Raw genomic sequence first — 18,794 nt, 5'->3', positions numbered from 1 at the left:
ACTACAAATAATCATGGTATCATTGTAATATTTTCTATTATTATTTACCTTATTATATTATTATTTTATTGCTTCTCCTTGTTATTTTAAGTCATCTTTCTTATCTAATGTGCCTCGTATGTTAAGAGATGTTTATTGTTGTTATTGTTTGTATGTTGATGCTTGTAAATTAACCTTTTCTCAATAATAATAATAAAAAAAGATGATTATGTAATCATGTGATCTCTGCGGACTCCGCAAAGTTTCAATTTGTGCAACTGCCGCGCGGCAGAGGCGGTGCGGCAGCGGCAGACGTTCCACTCCCTCCGCTGCCGCTCTGCCGCGAGTGCCGCTGAAATCAATAAGCTCTAATGAGCATGCGCGGAGTGAAAGTGGACGGGCTCTTTAATTTACGTTACGCTGTTTGCCGGACGGGTCCGAACGCTGCGGTTTCTTTCGAGGGGGCGACGCGCAAGCGAACATCGGCCGCCGCGGGTGGAAAAATCTGCGCACCCTCTGTTTTGTCGCATGTTTGGTGACGTCCGATAATCGACTTGCTGTGAAGTCTCCGGGGCCGAGGCCTACAGACTTTTTGTAGCGCCCGCTGGTAAAATCTCCCGTCGATGCCTGGATTCCGGTGCCCGTTGTGACCGGGTGTGAACCGATGAAGCACTTTATCCTGTGATTGAAGCAGAAACGGTCGGAAACGTTAGCCAGCTAGCTGAAGCTACCGCTAACTGCCAGCGAGGAAGTGAGGAGCGAAAAAAAATGACATCTCGGAGGTAAAAGGAGGGGGGGGGGAGGCTGTGTGGAAAACAATGTCTGCTGATCATGTTAGCTGAGCTGGCTAACTTTAACTCAACTCAGCTGTTTGGATGTTGTCGGTAAACAAGCTCAGAGTGTCCCGGTGTTTCTGGAAAAAAAAAAGCTGGAATAGCTAGCAAAACCGCTTCATGTAGCACACACACCGGCAACTTGTAACCCAGTCAGAAGCTGTTTGGCACACACTGTAAACACTGATACCAAACCTACAAAGCTCACTCACTTCTTTGTTATTCATAGATTCTAGTAACAGACAAAGTTGAAGATAGCTGAACACTGACTTTGACCGCTGAAAGCCGAGCACAGCTACTGTCAGCAGCACTGAACGGCTTTATTGTGTTATGAAATGCAAATCAAGTCAGTTTCGTGCAACTACACATCACGAATCACAGATCGGTCTCAGAGCGACTTCTATCCTTAGATTTGGAAAAGGAAAAAAATGCCTTTTTAATGGGGGGAAAAGGGGAGGAAACTTCAGGAAGAGCAACAGAAGAGGAGAGATCTCTCCTCCAGTACGGAGACATGAAATGTGAATATATACAGACAATATTAAAGGACGGGTTCACACTTTTTAAAGCAACAGTCAGGAGCCCAAATGAACAGTGAAACATGTGTTTTATTGCTGTAATAATCCCCCCTGTTCCCCCCTTCATAATGCACTTACAATCTAAATGATGGAGGACAAAATCCACAGTCCTCCTTCTGTGCAAAAATTCATTTAAAAGTTTATCTGAAGCTAATATGAAGCTTCAGCATCCAAATGTGTCAAATCAAGTAGATATCTTTCAATGTTACAGTCTTTTTAGTGCCAAAGTCCCTCTTTTTGTTACTATACTTCCATCGCAGCTCAACAGGGAAACACTGTCCGAGGAAAACCTGACTGTCATTTTAAGACAGACTTGAAAAATTGTGAACTCATCCTTTAAGTAAAAAGAGTACAAACATAAAATACTAAGTGCAGAACATTTGTAGCAGAGCGTAAAAGTGATTTGAAGTGAAGGCTGCGGATCAGAGACGACATCAAGCAGCTTTCAGGTGCTGCTAAGATCTCGTAGGACCACAAAACCTCCTCAGTATCACAAAGAAAGACGACAGACAAAACTGAAAGATATCATTTTTAGAGGGAGAAGTCTAGAGCTGCAACGATTAATCGATTAAATGATTAGTTGACCCTTATTTTGACAGCTGATTAATCGTTTTGAGTCATTTTTTAAGGGCAAAATGTCCAAATTCTCTGATTCCAGCTTCTCAAATGTGAATATTTTCTGGTTACTTTTAGTCTTCTATGACAGTAAACTGAATATCTTTGAGTTGTCGGGACAAAACAAGACATTTTACACTGTTTTCTGGCATTTTATAGACCAAACAGCTAATTGATTAATTGAGAAAATAATGGATAATGACAATAACAGTTAGTTGCAGCCCTGCTTGGTACTGACACAACAAGATAAAGGGAGAGAACAGAGACCACCAGTGTTTTAACTCTAAATAAGTCTAGATTTCATACGAACGGTCACACAGCAGGACGTACAGTCATGTTGGGTCTGAAGTGACGGATTGTAAATCATCCGCGGCGGTTGAGACACTCGCATTGTGTCCGAAACCTCTCTGGTGTTTACTCACTCCCAACCTTTTCTTGGCACAGAGGATTGTTCTTATACCGTCAGTGTCGCTGCGGCTCGGCCTGTTTGTGGGTTTGACATGCCTGTTCTTAAATTATACGAGCTCCGGTTCAGACGTGATCTCTCTCTCTCTCTCTCTCTCTCTCTCTCTTCCTCCCAACACACAAATAAGCTTTTGGTAAAAGTCAGAAAATAAACAGAGATGGAGAAGAGAGGAAGAAGACAAGAGAGAAAAGAGAGAGAGGCCTCGAGAGACGGAAACGTAGACTTGTTTAGTCTGTGTTGAGTTGTGGTTATTTAAAGAATCATAAAAAAAAAAAAACCCAGATTGACCTTCATGTACAGCTGTTATGCAGTGATGTTCTAGTTACTCTTCAGTACTGATGACTGGCCTCAGTTTAAAGTCAGTGTTCAATGTATTTACAGCAGAAAACTCCAGAATAACATAAAGAGCTGCGAGGATTAGTAGATTAATCGACTATTTTGAGTCATTTTAAAGAAAAAAAATGTGCAAATTCTCTGATTCCAGTTTCTTGATTGTGAATATTTTATGGGTTTTTTTGAATATCTTTGAGTTTTGGACAAAATAAAACCTTTGAGGACGTCATCTCGGGCTCTGAGAAAGCATGATTGACATTTTTCACCGTTAACAAATCAATCAATAATGAAAGTAATCTTTAGTTGCAGCCCTGATAACCTATAAAGAAATATAATCATCATTCATTTGATATATATAATATATACTTATATACTACAGTAGGGCTGCAACTAATGATTGTTTTCATTATCAATTAATCAGTTTTTAGTTATATAGCTCAATATCTATATATTGACATCTAATAATGTCCTCCTGCCTCTTGATGTACTTTTAGTGTCATCGCTTGCTTTGAGAAAAATGCTCTATAAATAAAACGTATTGTTATGACTATTATATCAGAAATCACACATTTTTCTCAAGTATACAAATCCTTTATCTGTAGACCCTTCATCGATTCATCGTTCGGTCAACAAAACGTCTCAGAAATTATAACTTTTTACTCACTTTTCACTATTTTCTGAGTCACAGGTGACGTCTTGTTTTCTGACCAACAGTTTAAAAACCAACGATGTTCAGTTTACTGTCATTTATGACAAGAAAAACACATTTTAGAAGCTACAACCAGCTCATTTTTTTGCCATTTTTTGCTTAGAAAAATGATTATTCGATCATGAAAACAGCTCGACGCTACAGTGAACTCTGTAGTGAACAGTAAATAAAGATTTTAGACACATAGCCATAACTGACAGGTGTAGTTATGGTGCAACTATAGTTTTTTTTTAATCTATTACATGTGTTACGGTTAGAAAAAAAGTCGTTTAAGTGACGTGTTTATCACTATTTTCATTGCAATGTGGGAAGTTTTGAGGATTCTGTATAACATGAACCAGTTTTATCAGGATTCTTCCTTAAAATGTCGTTAAAATTTAAGTTTCTGGTCACTTTATTTGCACCGTGTATCAGTCAGATAGCAGAGTAACAAGGTTATATTTACTAGGACTGAATCAAACCTCGTATTTCTACATAATCTACAGTAGATTTGTGAAATTCTGACAAGTTTTGTTGTTTAATATAAATATCAAAACTTCAGCTTTCATCAGGAGGCCAAAATATGTTTCCCTGAGGGCCGGATTTCGCCCTCGGGCCACTATTTGCCCACCGCTAGACATACAGTAGAGCGTTAATTTGATAAAAAGTCAAAGATGAAAGTAAACAAAGCGCACTATACAGTAATAAGGAAGTGATTTCAGACAGAAGCTAATCATCGTTCCTCTCTCCCATCTCTCAGGTGGTTTCACCCCAACATCACAGGCGTGGAGGCTGAAAACCTCCTGCTGACTCGAGGAGTGGATGGCAGCTTCTTAGCCAGACCCAGTAAGAGTAACCCGGGAGACTTCACCCTCTCAGTACGGTGAGTCATTATCAGCTATAAGCAGTAATCACTTCCCTTTTTAAAGAAAACGTTGAATGATAGTATGAAGACCGACCTTTTTACTAATAATAAAAAAAAAAAAAAGCTTGTGGTTTTTATCTCGGGGCCTGTCCACTCATAAATTTTGAAGCTGAAGTATCATTAACTGGGTTTAGCTGATGTAGACGATGTTATTTTTGGAAAGAGTCTCATGTTTGAGCCCGTTCTCTCTCTCTCTCTCTCTCTCTCTCTCATCTCTTCACCATATTTACTTCCTATGGAAACAAAACAAAGTCACGCTCCTCTTGTGGAGACATTTCCAGACTGGGAGACCAGTCTCTTCTGGTTCAAACCAGCGCATGTCTTTTCTCCCTTCTCTGCACATTTCTGCCAGACTTTTTAACCAGAAGTCATTCAGGGTTACAGAGCTCCAGACCTGCCACAAGTTCTCCTTTTTTTTTTTTTTTTTTTTTTTTCTATTTTCCGAGATAATGGTGGTCACCTACGATGACTCAACGCGGTTTTTTGTAGCGTCTTATCTGATTGGCCGGTCAGTCTGTTGCATAAAAACGTTCAGTTCGGTCTCTCGGTGTCATCACCGCTGCCTTTGAATATCTTTCACAGCTTTTTAAGTCTCTCACCTCTTGTAAATAGCAGAGATGTTGTAAGTGATGCATGCAGAACACTTAGAAACAATTAACTCATCAGTCAGTTGTATTTTTTCACAGCAAAAATGCCAAAATTTCACTGGTTCCAGCTTCAGAATATTGATGCATTGACTGAGGAAAGAGAGAAATATTATATATAGTTGATCATATGTTACCTGTAAGACTCGTGTTTTGTTTGAGCTGTGAAACACGGTGAGAGAAATGAAAAAGTGTGAATGTCAGCAGCTGGAGAGTCAATAACGTGGGGCTTTAGAGGAGGAGACTGTAGAGACGTCGGTCTGTTTGAACTATAGTTTAGTCGACTTCGCTGCATTTATCACCGGACAGCGACTGACAAAATGTGAGTCCACTCTTCTCGACAGATATGTTGATTTCGCAGCTTTTAGTGGGCAGAGACTGTTTGTTGCTTTTTTTTTATACCAGATATGTCAAAAAATCTGAATATTTTGGGGTTTTGGACTTTAAGTTGAATGAAACGACACTTTAAAGATATGTTAACTTAAATTTTGAGAAATTTTTCACATTTTTCTGTCATTTTATAGACAAAATGAGTTTAGTTGCAGCTTATTTGAACTATAACACATGCACAGGTCTATACGTGGACTCATATGACTCCTCAGTATAGATATATGTGTTTATAACGTTCTTGCTTCTGATGGTAACTCTTCTGTAAATGTGTTTTGTTTTTTTTTCTGCAGGCGAAATGGAGCCGTCACCCACATTAAGATCCAGAACACAGGAGACTACTACGACCTTTACGGCGGGGAGAAGTTTGCCACTCTGGCGGAGCTGGTGCAGTATTACATGGAGCATCACGGCCAGCTGAAAGAGAAAAACGGAGACGTTATCGAGCTCAAGTATCCGCTCAACTGCGCGGACCCCACCTCAGAGAGGTGAGCACCGACGCGTTATCGGTTCTACTTTGGGTCGTATTGAATTGTTAGTTTTCTTTATGGAGTTATGAACATATTGGGACGGCCAAGTTTGGAATAAATACGACTTTTATTGTGTTAGAAAGATGTATCTATCTCACAGTATTGTGCAGAAGTTTAGGCACTAAATGGAAAGTGAGGTTTAAAAAATAATTACATGAGTAGTTTTTATTTATCAAATAACTTCATACAAAGTTCAGCAAACAGCAGAAACTTAAAGTAAAACCTTTAAACCAGCAGCAGCTCTCCTCCTACAGCAGCAGGTCGGTTGTTCCTGCATCTTGGAGAAGTTTCCACAGTTTGCCACATTTAGTCAACATCATCCTGCTTCTTTTTAAGTTGTAGTTGAATAAAAGTCTGTGTGTTTTAAGTCTTATCTTAGTTATATTGAACATTTCAGTCAATCAAATCTATCTGAAGCCAATCATCTTTTGTTATTTTAGTCAAACTTATTTTATCTTTTATCTGATGAAAAACAGGCTGAATGATTAAGATGCAGCTTTGCAAAGTGCTTTGAAAGTGTCTGATCTGATGATATCAACGTAAGGAAAACACCCAGACATGGAACATTTACATTTTTATTTTGAAAGCAATACAATTCAACAACTGGGTGACACCGACGTACACACTAGGGATGTGCCGGAATACAAAAACATTATTCGGCAAAGCATAAATAGCAGGTTTCATACGAATATTTGTTTCATACAAATATTTTAAAAATGATTTGTTTTTGGGAAGAAAAAAAAAAGGTCAGGTTAGATCACTATCTCAGTGTCTCTCCTCTGCTCCGCTGTGACGTCTGTCAGCAGGTCTAAACGAGGGGAGTCACATCCACCTGCTACATGACGCACATTTCCTAATTTAGACATCACTCCCGGAGCTACTGACACTTTAATTTAATAAAATTAAAAACGTAATAAAAACAAAAACAGTATTTTTTAAGCCTCTTTCCACTTTTATTCAAATACAAATACAAATAATTTTGCTGCTCAACAAATAGATACAAATACAAATACTGGTCCCTCTGCACATCCCTAGTACACACACACACACACACACACACACCGCTGTAAACATCTTATTCATTTATGCATTTTCTTATTAATTGCAGCTCCCCTCTCCACCCCAACACTCATATTCACTGCTTGTATTTAGAAAAAAAAACAGTCTATAATATTCTGTCTCAGTTTTGGTAAAGTTTTTATTTTTTAAACTACATTTTAGTCTCCTTTTTTTTTTCGTCAACAGTATTTTATGTTGATACAGTCACAGTTAGTGTTTAATGACGTCGGTGTCGTCTCATCTTAGTCATGGAAACAAAGGTTGTTGACGAACATATGTTAGTCATAGTTTTCATTAACGAAATTAACACCAGATGATTGGAAGGAAGAAACAAGGATTGACTGAAGGAAGTAAACGAGGAAGGAAGGAGAGAAGAAAGGAAGGATAGGAGCTAGGAGCGAAGGAAAGAAAAAGGAAGGACACAAGGATAGAAGGAATGAAAGAAGGAACCACTGAAAGACAGCAGTCAGCGGACTCACACTCTCCTGTTTCTGTAGATGGTTCCACGGTCACTTGTCGGGTCGGGAGGCCGAGAAGCTGCTGACAGAAAAGGGGAAGAACGGCAGCTTCCTGGTGAGAGAGAGCCAGAGTCATCCCGGAGACTTCGTCCTGTCGGTCCGAACGGGAGACGACAAGACGGACAGCAGTGACAGCAAACCCAAAGTCACTCACGTCATGATCCGCTGTCAGGTAAACCCGCCTTCCTCCTCAACGCTCCTCAGCTAAACGGAGACATTTTATTCTCTCCGTTACGGTGTGATACTGACAGATACAGATGTTTTTTATCACTGTTCTGATTTCTCTTGAGTCACCTGGTTTCTTGAGTGCACGTAAAACATCGTGATTGTCACGTGACCGGTCTTTTGCACTCGTGGCTGACGTGTCTGTGTCTTTCTCATCCAGCATGACCTGAAGTACGACGTGGGCGGAGGGGAGAAGTTCGACTCCCTCACCGACTTGGTAGAGCACTACAAAAAGAACCCCATGGTGGAAACTCTGGGTACCGTGCTTCAGCTCAAACAGGTACCTCTCCTCCTCCTCCTCCTCCTCCTCCTCCTCCAAGTATCCCAAAACTGACTTTACAATCTGCTCAACAAGTAAGACAACTTCTCTCTCCTCTCCAGCCGCTGAACACTACTCGCATCAACGCTGCAGAGATCGAGAGTCGAGTCAGGGAGCTGAGCAAACTAGCGGAGGCCACAGACAAGGTCAAACAAGGCTTCTGGGAGGAATTTGAGGTGAGCGGTTGTCTCATTCTGCAGATCTGTCCTTTTTTTATGGATGAAACATATAGAGTAAATAAATATCATGCAGTTTGATAAAAGATGTTCTGGTTGGCTGGAAATGTTGACTCTCTTGTTTCTTTTTGTTTTTTCCTCAGACCTTGCAGCAACAAGAGTGCAAACTGCTCTACAGTCGCAAAGAAGGCCAGAGAGCAGAGAACAAAAACAAGAACAGATACAAGAACATTCTGCCTTGTGAGAAACTCTCTTTCACCATAACAACCTCTGAGTTGTATCTCTGTAAGCGCAGGAATCACCTGAAGAGATTTTCGAAACTAACTGTGCGGTTTCTGTTTCTGTTTCCAGTCGACCACACTCGTGTGTGTCTGAAAGACGGGGACCTAAATGAGCCAGGCTCTGATTACATCAACGCCAATATCATCATGGTAGTATCTGCTATCATGGTAAACTCACTTCATCCTCAGGACACACACACACAAACACACACACACACACACATATAAACGTAATTAATTCTGTGTATGATAATATGTAGATGATCCAGATGTTAGCATGTGTCAGTTTACACTCTTGTTTTTGACTGCTTGTGTTGTGTTTCTCTGTTCATGTCGAGTATTCAGCTGACTGTCATGTCCATCTGTGTGTGTGTGTGTGTGTGTGTGTGTGTGTGTGTGTGTGTGTGTGTGTGTGTGTGTGTGTGTGTGTGTGTGTGTGTGTGTGTGTGTGTGTGTGTGTGTGTGTGTGTGTTCAGCCCGAGCTGGACTCAAAGTGTAACAGTACCAAGGGGAAGAAGTCCTACATCGCCACTCAGGGCTGCCTGCAGAACACCATCAGTGACTTCTGGAGGATGGTGTTTCAGGAGAACTCTCGAGTCATCGTCATGACAACCAAAGAGGTGGAGAGAGGAAAGGTGAGCACAACACCTGTAGTTTCAACAAGTCCTCCCAAATTAAATGAAAAAACACGTTGTTTGTCCTCTAGAACAACACATTTTTGGATCTGATGCCTCTATTGACAGGACGACATAGTTTGTCTGCCTCTGTTTGACCGGTAGAACGGCGCTCCCTTGTGGCTAAACAGAGTAAAAGCGCTAATTGAGAAAGTGGTGATGTGCTGTGATGGCAATAGAAACGGTTGTTGACATCTTTTATGTTGAATGAAATCGGCAGACGTTACATCAATAATATACTGTATTTCCAAAATAATGTATTTTTCACTTCTCTCAGATCAAAAGTAAAACATCAGTTTTTGTGTTCCGACAGAGTAAGTGTGTGAAATACTGGCCGGACATGTCGGCTCTGAAGGAGTACGGCGCCATGCGTGTTCGCAACGTCAGAGAGACGGCCGCACATGACTACATCCTAAGAGAACTCAAACTGTCCAAAGTTGGACAGGTAAGTTTTCTTTCTGTGTGTGTGTGTGTGTTGTTACTATAACATTATAAGTTGGTAATTGATTACAATTGGTTAAGAAAAATGTGGATTTGTGTTTCATAAGATTGAGATGAAATGTATATCTGAAGTCCAGTCTGTAGACAGTACCTGTAGTGTCATTAATGGCGCTGGTGGACGCGTTGAAGTGTATCTTTTAATTAACATGTCATTGTGTTTCAGGTACATGTGGGCTTTTCTTACGTAACAAGTCCAAAAACATTTCTACATGTGCTCTTAAAAATGTTTTATTGTCCAAAAAAAAAATCACATATAAAGTATGACATGTTAACTTCACCAGATGCATCAGTTCCTACAGAAGACGTCAATGTTTAAAAACTGGTCACAAATGTATAATTTCATTTTTAAAAAGGGTTCAGTAATTTCCTAAAACAGCTGGTCACTGTAGTTTTTAGCAAACGTTACTCAAACAGGAGGAAATGGAGCATTTGTTGGGGACTATTTTTAGCGGTGGATGAATCCACATTTGGTGCTCTAGTGAGTATTTCTGGCAGCAGGACGGTGTGTGTGTTCGTGGTGATGAAGGAACATGTCGCCCAGTGCAGTGATGTGACTCACTGATGTAGTTTTTAATAGTATTTGATCTCTGCTAGAAATATACAAGACGTGTAATTTTGAACTACTGAACACATTATAAGATAAATTTGTCATTTCAGGTTATAAAAAAGGTTGTTTTAACTGATTTATCTTTGTGAAATGGTAATATATCAATGAGTTACATTTATTACCGGAAAGCAACACATGGCTTTCATATGCACAAAATCAAAACAATACAATATCTTCGCCTTCACGTCTCGTCAAGTTTTTTTTTTTTTCCCACATGTTAAGATGCCGACCAGATGCTTGGAAGATTTTGTCATAAATTTTATTCAAAAACATTTTACTGCATTCACATGACAAAAAAATACAACCTTACAGATTTACACAATCATAAAAGTCCATTTAAAATCTGTTCAAACTATTAAGATCATATTCATGTTCTGAGCTTGTTATTGATTTGTATTGGTAACACACTGCTGCGTGTTTTCAGGGCAACACAGAACGTACAGTTTGGCAGTACCACTTCAGGGCCTGGCCGGACCACGGAGTCCCCACCGACCCAGGCGGTGTACTGGACTTCTTAGAGGAGGTCAACCTGAAACAGGAGAGCATACTGGACGCTGGACCTATAGCGGTACACTGCAGGTACATACACACAGAAAACAAACACATAACGCCCTAACGATGAGGTTCACGTCAAACTTAGTAGCCCTCGATCAATAAATCATAACTGTTAAACCAGAACCTTCCCTTCACTGAGACGCAGTTTCAGTCATCAGTAAATCCACTTTAGTTTAGTCTATTACATTTATTTGTCAGGGACCACGAACTCAATAAAACATTCATCAAGAGATTTATTTATTTATTTATTTCTCCGTTCTCTATTTCTCTGTTTAGTGTTTTCAGGTTATGCTAACTCATTGTTGCTAACTTTGCAGCTAACCTCCTTTACTTTTCCAGCACTTGGGTTAACAGCAGACGTGACTTTTTAGCATTTATTAACTGTTACACTGTAGTCTGTACTGTACATTTACTGCCAGACTGACAATTTACCGCTAACCTTTTCCTCTGCCCCGCTCGCATCCACCGTCACTTCTCTGCCTCTCGCTGTTTCCCGCTCGCTACGCAAACACACTACGCAAGCCTCAACGGCGTTACGCTACCAATAGTTTCCCAGGCAACGAGATAAAGGTTGACTCACGTACCGGAACAGCGCTGCACAGAGACTCCCAAACGCTATCGATCTCCGAATGAATGGATATTTGGCGTTATTTTTGGTATTAAAAACATTTTCTTGGCCTTTGCATTTTTTTTGACATTACTAAGGAGCAGAATGTCCCATCAACATGGTTCTTATATCCCTTTAAAATCCTGACAGTCTCTTATCCAGCCATAGATGGATATTTGTGCTGGAATAAAAACTTGTGGACATAAAGACAAATAACTACAAAATTTTATTAAATGTAATTGTACTTTTTCCCTAAAAAGTCTCCTTATAGCATGTCGGGCTGCAAGTAGAGATTACTTTCATTACATTTTGTCAATAAAATATCAGAAAATAATCAAAAATGCCCTTTATAATTTCCCACATTTAACAATGACAGTCAAGAACCTTTAGATAATTAATTTACCGTAATGAATGACAAAGAAAAGCATTAAATAATCACATTTAAGCAGCTAAAACCAGGAAACATTTTTGCATATTTGCTTAAAAAAATGACTAAAATGATTATTGGATTACCAAAATACTTGCAGATTAATTTTTTGTCAATCACCTAATCGATTAATCAACTAATCGCGTGTGTTGTACTGCTCTAAATAGCGTCACTTGTTCTTAAAAATACAATATATGTCATGCATATGTCACATAAACAGGCCGTTAAAGCCTCTAACAGAGGAGACATGTCGACTCAAAGATGTTCTCTCGTGTTCTTCAGTGCAGGAATCGGGCGGACAGGAACGTTTATAGTGATCGACATCCTGATAGACGTGATCAGAGAAAAAGGTGAGTCTGCATATCTGATATAAAGTCAGTTTCAAGAAGTTATGCAACCAATGCTTAGGATTATTATTTATCTATGCCGTTTTCGTCCTGCAGGGGTGGACTGTGACATCGACGTGCCAAAGACCATCCAGATGGTTCGTTCTCAGCGCTCTGGGATGGTGCAGACCGAGGCGCAGTACAGATTCATCTATATGGCCGTACAGCACTACATAGAAACGTTGCAGAGACGCATAGAGGAGGAACAGGTGTGCAGCAGACAACATCTCACTTCGGCTCCGTTCACATCACACGCTCAAGTGGCCCCTAGATCCGATTTCTTTGCCTCCGAGGCCGCGTTTAAGGCCTTTACACACTGGACGTGATTTTTTCATGCAATTAATTCGCACGTCAGTATATTTTTTCAAATTGTTGTTTGTGTTTCATGAGTACTTTCACACAGAACGCGAATATTAACGAAGCGAAAAAGTGTTTTTTTTGTTTTTTGGACCCAGTTCGATTTTTCTGACTTTTCACACAGCGAATAAAAGCATCAACCAATCACAAAGCGTAATCTGCACAGACAGCTGTTTCCTGCGACGGCCCACATGGGGTGTTGGGTATCCCGCTAGTTTTGAACTTATTCACCATATCTATATTGATTGATCAGCTCCAGGTCTGTCTGTGAAGGCAGACAGGTAGGTTCACTCACTACGGTGGGTGGAGCAATAATCATGTATCATATGCATCATCACCATGTTTTTATAAATACAAACACTGTGGATTTCTTCCCGTGGAGCCGACATGCAAACTGTTTTGGTTCAGTAACTCCCTGCTGTCAGTCAGCCTGGTGAAGGAGCTGCAGCTGACAGGCGGCTGCTTCTGTGGACGTGAGACGCTGAACGCACGTCGGAGATCATCATCATCATCACTGGAGGATGATGTCGACATCCTCCAGTGATGATGATGTTGTACTTCTTCTCCTCACTCGACAAAAGAAGAGGAGAGTGTTATATCCGCTCGATCCACAACTGATGCGAACTGTTTGCAGGCGATTATTTTGCAATTTCGTGTCGTTTATTGGCGTCGCTGTGTATGTGTAAAGGCCGCGTTTACACTGCCTGGTTCAAGTGACCCAATTCTGATTTTTTTTTTTTTTTTTTTGCTCACATGCGACACAGATCGGATATGTATTATTATGAACGTGTAAACGGGGGAAAAAAAGCACATGGAATATTCTCAGATCCGTTTTGGGCTTCAATCATATGTGGAAATAAATCTGATAGTAATCGGATATCAATGCCGATGCGACAGATCAGATATTCCCCTGTCATTGTGATTCACACGTCATTGAAAATGCGACCGTCTTATACTTTTTCACATTTTAATGACGTTATTTTCACGTACCTTTTCGCTAACCAAACCCTTGTTTATGCATGCGGGTTGTTTCAAGTGTTTAAGAAAGTATAAACAAAGGTATCGGATATAAAATAGATGTAAACAGACTTGCAGTGTAAACGCGGCCCGAGTGACTCAGATCAGATTTTTACTTTGTCTGCGCCAGCGACAGTTTCGTTTTCAGGTCGTCCGTCTTTCTGTCCATCTCATTCTCGTGAACACGTTATCTCAGGAAAGCCTCGAGGAAATGACTTGATGAACTGATTAGAACTTGGTGGTCAAAGGTCAAAGGTCACGGTGACCTCACAAAACACATTTTTGGCCATAACTCAAGAGTTCATGTAAGTATAACGAAGTTTCACACAAATGTCTAATAGGATAAAATGATAAAGTGATGACATTTTTATAACCAAAAGGTTAAAGGTCAACTTCACTGTGACGTCATTAAGTTCTGTAAAAACACTTTTTCTGGCCGTTATTTGGTCAGATACTGAGTTGGTGACACTAATCTTAAAAGTGTGGTGATTTTATTAAATCTCTTGAAAGTCTTCACTACAACTATGATGATGGATATAAACTGCAACCTGATTGGCTGGCGGAGGCGTATAACTGTGAGGCGGTATTTCTGGTCTCATATCAGATCTGGGCCACTTGGCACATGCGGTTCTACATCTGATCTCTGGCTCATGCGACCGCTGTCAGAACGATCGTGTGGTTTATTTAACATCTCACTTCTTCGCGCATATCGCCTGTCGACAACGTTCAGCGTCGGTGCCTCACAGCCCAGTAAAAATAAACATGGAGGAAATGGAGCAACAACAGCGACGAGGGTCAACGGAGAGTCCAGGAAGTGTCAGATTTGTTTATGGAAAAGCTTCTATTCAAGTCAAACTGGAAGGAATTTATCACAACTGAATAGAAGCACAGCAGTCGTCTCAAACATGTTTCTGATTTGACTTTAAATGACGTTATTCTTGTAGGCATGTGGCTCATATTTCAGTTAAGTCTGCGCTTGTGTGACAGTTGACCGTAGCCTTTGTCTTTTTTATTTTCACCTTCTCTTGTTTCTAACCTTCCTGTACTTTCTCTTCTGCAGAAAAGTAAGATTAAAGGGCGCGAGTACACCAACATTAAGTACTCTTTGTCTGATCTGACTGGAGGAGAGCAGAGCCCTTTGCCTCCTTGCACTCCTATTCCTACTCCCACCTGCACAGAGTAAGTAAATGCTGATAGTAAAGAACCTGCCTGTTTAACTGTTTATGTTATATTTAATCACTCTTTGTGAAAAGTTTACTGGTAGTTTCTCACGGCAGTGTGTGGATGTGTTGGCAGGATGAGGGATGACAGCTCCAGAGTGTATGAGAACGTGGGCCTGATGCAGCAGCAGAAGAGCTACAGATGAGATTCACCTTTGACCCCAGTGCTCTATCAGTTCCAGGTAAGTACAGTAACATAGCACTCAGCATAGAAAACAATAATATACTGTAAACTCTCAAAATAATGAGTATCAAACACAGAGAAAGGCCTGGTAATAACTCTAAGGCTGCATTCACACCACATCAGGTGGTGCGGCAAAAACGCTTGATAACGTTAAAGTTAGACTTTGCTGTCGGCTTCCCGACTCATTTTAAAAAAGACGAGAGAAAAAGAGAGAGAGAGAGCAGCTGTGGTCGAGCGAGCTAGAGAGTGAATGAAGAGAGGGAGCGCTGGTAGCGAGAAAACCGGTGAAACAGATCAATAAAACGTTATTTTCTGATTGTTTCACTGCGGTTACATTGTAGAGCACAAATAAACACACCCACACCCCTCCACACACACACCTCCGCTCGACCCTGTGGCTGAACGCCACACCGCCTGATTTGGTGTGAATGCAGCCTAATGACTCACATGGTAAATTCAGTATAATGTACGTTCCTACAGCACTAATCTAATCCAATCTACTGTTGTGGTTCATTGTCTTCAAATATAAACTTTATAAAGTGATATTATGCCAGTGGTTTGTTTTCAGCTCCATCCGCTGCCTCAAAAGTCACCAAATACATCAATTAAAATGGTTTTAACTTAAAAATATTGTTCTAATTTACTACTTTACCATTTTTTTGTACGTTTTTTTTAGTTTACTGTTTCATGTTATTATCTTACCAGGAAAGGGAGGGATTATACCTTATAAATTGCTGTATTGTGAAACATGTTTACAGAGTGTCGAGTTTCATTGACAAGTAGATTAACCCCGATCAATAAAACAACAAAGTAGAAGTGATTTTTAATTAATAAGAAAATAAAAAATAGGATTTTCTGATGGGGCGTCCTGGTGGCCAAAAGGGTCTAAGACCTCTCATCTCATTTCCTGTCACTTTTATACTGTTATGTTTCAAAATAAAAGCAGAAATATCCAAAAAAAAAACTTTAAAAAAAGCAAGAAACTCAGAGCAATAGAGTGGTAAGTAAGACAAGACTGTGAAAATGTACATCATAGTGCATTTACTCAGTTTATTTAGACAACATGTAAACATGGAGGAAGTGTTGAGTTAACAGTAAATAAAACAGAAACAGGGATACATCATACAGCTAATCTCAGATCTCTTCTGGCTAATTTATGTTTCATATGTATGTTTGTGTATCATCCGTATGTACAAAATAATACAGCTATACTGTTGAGATTATTAGAATTCATTCAGTCATTAATATCAGACTCCTAATTATTTTTCCTCTCTGTCTCCTTCAGGATCTTGATACCTGACCAGTTTTTTTTCGCCAGCCACACCTTGACGCCTGAGACTTGACCGTAAAAATAACATGGATCAATGGAAAAAAACACAACACACAAAAATAAACAAAAAAAAAAAAAAAACATAATGTGAGAGAGACCAAACACCAGGGTCCTCCTGTTTTTTTCGCTCATCCTACATGAACGTTGGCCCTCTAGTTGAATTTAAACCACTGTGATCATCAGAAGAGCCTTTTTGAGAAGCCTAACACGCTAAATCCTCTACTAAACAACACACAGTCTGGGGTTTTTTAGCCGCAACAAGGGCTGCAAACAGCGAGCGCTCTCTCTCTCTCTCCTCAGAGGGGGGGGAAAAAAACCTAGCTAACCTTTGTTCATCTCTCGTTTTTTTTTTTCAAAAATTTTTATTAACCAAAGGAAAATAATGTAGATTGTTTGTTTTGTAGATGGAAGTGAGGAGTTTTCTGGAAAAAAAAAAAAAAAAGGCCTGTGCCAAAACCACAAGTTTTATCCACCGATTTAAAAAGTCTTTATCGGGCCTGTGAAGCCTTTTATAAAGCAGCGGGAGCTGAGAGAGCGCGTTTGTGGAGCAAAAGTGGAGCAAAATTTCCAGTGATTTATTGTCTCGTTTTCACTGAGTCGTATATAGTGTAATGTTTCTGAATGAAGAAGTATTGGCATTGTAATGTAATACCATATTTACTGTTGATTCGTAATCCACTGACTTCTAAACATGAATTCCTTGTTTGTTTGTTTTTTTTTTAATTTTTTTTTTTGCGCCAGAACTGCCTTGAATAGAAACTTTTAATTCAGGCTGTTCTGTTTGTTTTTCCACGTTGGGTTTATTAATATGTTTCCACTGAGATACACGCGGTATCTGTTGATTAACCATTCCTGAGCTCAAGCCGAATGTCCTTAATGCCGCGATTTTACTCCGCGGCATAACAGTTACAGTCACAGCCTTGATTCACCTGGTGGATTTATTAAATAATCTAATCTGGGATTAAGATTAAGGGGAGTTTTCAGGGGAGGGCACATGTTTGATTTTTTTTAATGCCTCCTCTTCATGCCTGCACTTCAATGTCAGAGTCGGTATCGTGTTAAGATTTCAGAGGAGTCTGTTGTGTATCTCAGTTGCAGGCACGGCTGCCAAAAAAAACTTTGTTTTTTTAAGTTTTTTTTAAAAGTGCATATTACTTCTTTTTTTTTTTTTTTAATTCTTTCTTGTTATTTTTTAAAAGACAAATGCCTTTTTTTGTGTACCATTGCCTATTTTTTGAGCACCACATGTACTTAATTTTAAGAGTCACAGTTTTAAGAAGCAATCACACACATCTGTAAAGCTTTCGGCGGTATAGATCAGTCGTTATGATGGTTGTACTGTAGGTTTGTGGCCCTGTGATTCAGTAGTTTATACACACACACACACACACATATATATATATGTATACAGGTTTCTATAGGAGAGTGGTTTACCAGCAACCCAGGTAACCAGGAAGTTGTCTTTCTATTAATGTCAATCAAACCATTTAAAGAAATAGTTTGACATATTCAGGAAACAAAAATGCTTATTCTCTTTCTGGTTGAGTTACATGAGAAGATCTCAGCATAAAGACTGCTCCTTCTGTTTAATGATGCTCTGCAGTATTTAAAAACTGATCCTCTGTCCAAAAAGTGCAGAAAAACGTACTGTTCTGTTTAGAGCTGCAACTAAAAATTCTTTTCATCATCGATTAATCTTTAAATCTTTTAGTTCATTAAATGACATTCATAATTTCTCAGAGCCCATGTTGCTTGTTTTGTCCGACCAACATTCCCCCAAAAACTAGAGATTTGTTTTAATTTACTGACGAAGAAAAGCAGCAAATCTTCACGTTTGAGAAGCTGAAACTAGAGAATATTTGGTCTGATTACTTGAAAAATGATAATTATTGGATTATCAAAATAGTTGCCGATTAATTTTCTGTCAATTGACTAATAATCATCTAGTTAATTGTTTTTTCAGAAGTATTTTTGGTGCTAACTTTAGTCACTAACTAGTCAGTCGAATGTTTTCAATGTGAAGCAGCAGGAAATGTTGGTTTGTGAGGCTGATATCGTCACATGTTGCATCGTTTCCCGCCACTAACGATGTAAACTACCATATAGACACGTAATCATAGAACGTAAATACATTGAATGGAACTCGCTGCTAACATTTTACCATGAATAGTATCAAAAATGGGCTTTTATTTCAGGAAAATCATAAAGATTATAAATAGAAATATTAAAACAAGTCGTGGTTTTATGTGCTGGAACTATTTGTTGACCGACTCACTTCTCCGAAACAGAGCCAGAGCCAAGCTAGCTGTTTCCCCCTACTTCCAGTCTTTATGCTAAGCTAAGCTAACAGCCTGATAACTCTACAGCGTCATATAT

The 18,794-nt window shown here is 39.5% G+C and overlaps 1 protein-coding gene across 2 annotated transcripts; it reads left to right on the top strand.

The window, feature by feature from the left end:
* Positions 1–404: 404 nt before the first annotated feature.
* ptpn11a (protein tyrosine phosphatase non-receptor type 11a) lies at positions 405–16,517 on the top strand. Of its 2 annotated transcripts, none has more exons than XM_042394772.1 (16): positions 405–761; positions 4,250–4,372; positions 5,739–5,933; positions 7,532–7,724; positions 7,938–8,057; positions 8,159–8,272; positions 8,416–8,512; positions 8,624–8,703; positions 9,030–9,188; positions 9,541–9,672; positions 10,760–10,914; positions 12,207–12,274; positions 12,368–12,519; positions 14,745–14,863; positions 14,981–15,086; positions 16,374–16,517. In XM_042394772.1, exons 1-15 carry the CDS (start codon positions 748–750, stop codon positions 15,048–15,050), a joined length of 1,791 nt encoding a protein of 596 aa, XP_042250706.1. In that variant the 5' UTR covers positions 405–747; the 3' UTR covers positions 15,051–15,086; positions 16,374–16,517. The 2 variants fall into 2 exon arrangements, with proteins under 2 accessions (XP_042250706.1, XP_042250705.1); XM_042394771.1 differs by having other exon boundaries at positions 406–761; positions 8,624–8,721.
* Positions 16,518–18,794: the final 2,277 nt, after the last annotated feature.

The sequence above is a fragment of the Thunnus maccoyii genome, chromosome 19, assembly GCF_910596095.1.
Source record: "Thunnus maccoyii chromosome 19, fThuMac1.1, whole genome shotgun sequence".
In the NCBI taxonomy this organism is placed as follows: domain Eukaryota; kingdom Metazoa; phylum Chordata; class Actinopteri; order Scombriformes; family Scombridae; genus Thunnus; species Thunnus maccoyii.
Note: the sequence above shows the minus strand (reverse complement) of the source record. Positions and strands in the feature narration are given on the sequence as shown.